Source organism: Gekko japonicus, unplaced genomic scaffold (assembly GCF_001447785.1).
Source record: "Gekko japonicus isolate JY-2015 unplaced genomic scaffold, Gekko_japonicus_V1.1 scaffold17085, whole genome shotgun sequence".
NCBI lineage: Eukaryota > Metazoa > Chordata > Lepidosauria > Squamata > Gekkonidae > Gekko > Gekko japonicus.
In genome coordinates, this window is record NW_015217151.1 from 1 (window position 1) to 2071 (window position 2071).

The 2071-nt window shown below is 47.1% G+C and overlaps 1 protein-coding gene across 1 annotated transcript; it reads left to right on the forward strand.

The window, feature by feature from the left end:
• Positions 1–418: 418 nt before the first annotated feature.
• Positions 419–1273, forward strand: LOC107125153 (coiled-coil domain-containing protein 102A-like; the record flags this gene model as incomplete). Its single annotated transcript, XM_015428605.1, has 2 exons — positions 419–1021; positions 1165–1273. Coding segments are annotated over exons 1-2 (315 nt in total), but the record flags the coding sequence as incomplete, so codon positions are not given.
• Between the last annotated feature and the right edge of the window lie 798 nt (positions 1274–2071).

Sequence of the window (2071 nt, forward strand, 5' to 3'; positions counted from 1 at the left end):
ATCCTTTCTGATGACCTGGTTAAGGACCGGGCTGCTTTCAATAGCTACTGCACTACACACATCATTGGGAGGTGCTAACAGGGTGCAGGGCTTCCCAGGAGATTCCTGGTTTGTTGGCTCTCTGGGGATGGATTCCAGACCTGGTTGCTGCAGAAGGCTCATGGGGTCTGCCTACAGAGTGTTCAGAGATCTCAGGATCTGAGAGGGATTCCTCATCATCTGAAAAACCTGCCTCAGGAGAACTGGGTGAGCCATGACAGTCTCCAGCAAATTCCTTTGCTTCACCATGTCTTGCTACACCATTTCATACCACACCTTGAAAACCCAAAAGTTGTGTCGCTCCCCTCCTTCCCTTGGACACCTGATCCCACCCTAGTCCAGTCCTAAGGCTCTTTCAGATTGTCCTGCCCACTTAGTCTGCCTTGACTCTACCTTAGGCCAAGTGGAATACCTTCCCCTCCCAGTAAAATAGTCAGAAAACTGAGCATTTATAACAACCCAGCAGGAAGAAAGCACTTTTCAAAGGTCCTCGAGAACAGACCACTCTTGAATAGTTCTGCAATACAGGAGTAGTAGCAGAAGGTGCTCTTTCCCAGAGATGTGCCAACCTTGTCTCCCAAAGTGAAGGTTCTCTTAGCAGGGCCACACTGGTTCACTTCCCGGGCAGATTAGCACAGAGTGCTTGCAAATCCTTGAGTAGATGTCTTGAAGCCCTATTCTTCCACTGTGGCCACCAACATTTGAGACTCTTCTCTCTGCCTTTCCCTGCCCCTCCTTCCCTGCATGGTCTGTAGTCATTGCAGGAGTTTGAATTGATGGAGAACCTTCTGAAAAGCAAACAGGAAGCCTCTGAGTGCTGGGACCAACGGAGCTCAGTCAGCGTCCGCTCGTCTTTCACCCGCCAAGAAAGGAACCGCCTGCTGTGGGAGGATGTCTCAGTCATTGAGGAAGATGCCACCAAGATCACCGCCCTGAAATTGCGTCTGGATGAATCTCAGAAAGTGCTACTCAAGGAGCGGGAGTGAGTGCTGCCTGTGACATCACTTCCTCTCTGGTCACATGATGGGGGGGCATCGCGAGTATTTGCAATAAAGCATTTATTTTCATAGAAGGAAGTCCAAAATGCTTGGAATCAGCCTTGTCTTCTGTCCTCCTCTCTTTCAGGGATAAGCTGTCCCTCAGCAAGAACATTGAGAAGTTGGAAGGTGAAGTGAGTCAGTGGAAGATCAAATTCGAGGAGCTGAACAAGAACAAGCAGGAAGTGCTGAAACAGGTGGGTGACCTCCAGGCCTTGGAACCAAGGGCTATCCTGACTGTGTGGGCAATCCAGGCTATTTTTTTTTTAAAAAGGGGGGACCTACTTAACCGTGGTTGCAGACCACTGGTCCTGTGTCACAATTACATACTGCCACTACTTTGGCCAGGAAAACTGTCCAGGCCAGCCTTGTCTAGGCTTTGGAGATAGGAGTTAAACAGGAGTGTTCCTGCTCATCCAAAAGGCTTTACCTGTTCTGCTCTTCGCCACCTCTGAACATTGCAGTGGAGTGGCTAGAATGTTAGTTTTAAAGGTGGGAATTGATGCACTGCAGGGCGAAGCAGGCCAGCTGTTATTCAGAGATGGCCTGGTGTTCAGTTTATTTATTGGATTTCGGTACTGCTGTTCTATACTGCTCAAAGTGGTTCACGATAAAACAATGCTAAGCATTAATTATATCTTCCCTTTTCCCTTCCCCCTGCAGTTTCCAATATTAGAACCAGTTCCTAAGCCAGCATTAGGATCACTAATGGGGGAAAAAAATCTAATACCGTTATGCATTTAAAGACTTTCGTGCACTTAAACGTGTATTTAAAATGAACTAGCAGTAACTTTCCACTGTCAGTTTTTCTCTTGATTCAGCATTTTCGAGAAGGTGCACCCGTGTGCTCAGATTTATACATAATTGCATCTCAAAGCAGGTTATTCGTTACCCTTTTAAATATTTTAAAAGTATGTTGAAAACATATACATCTGAGCCCAAGGGGAAACCTTCACTGGCCCTTTGAACCATGGGAGAATTCCCTGTCAGCACAG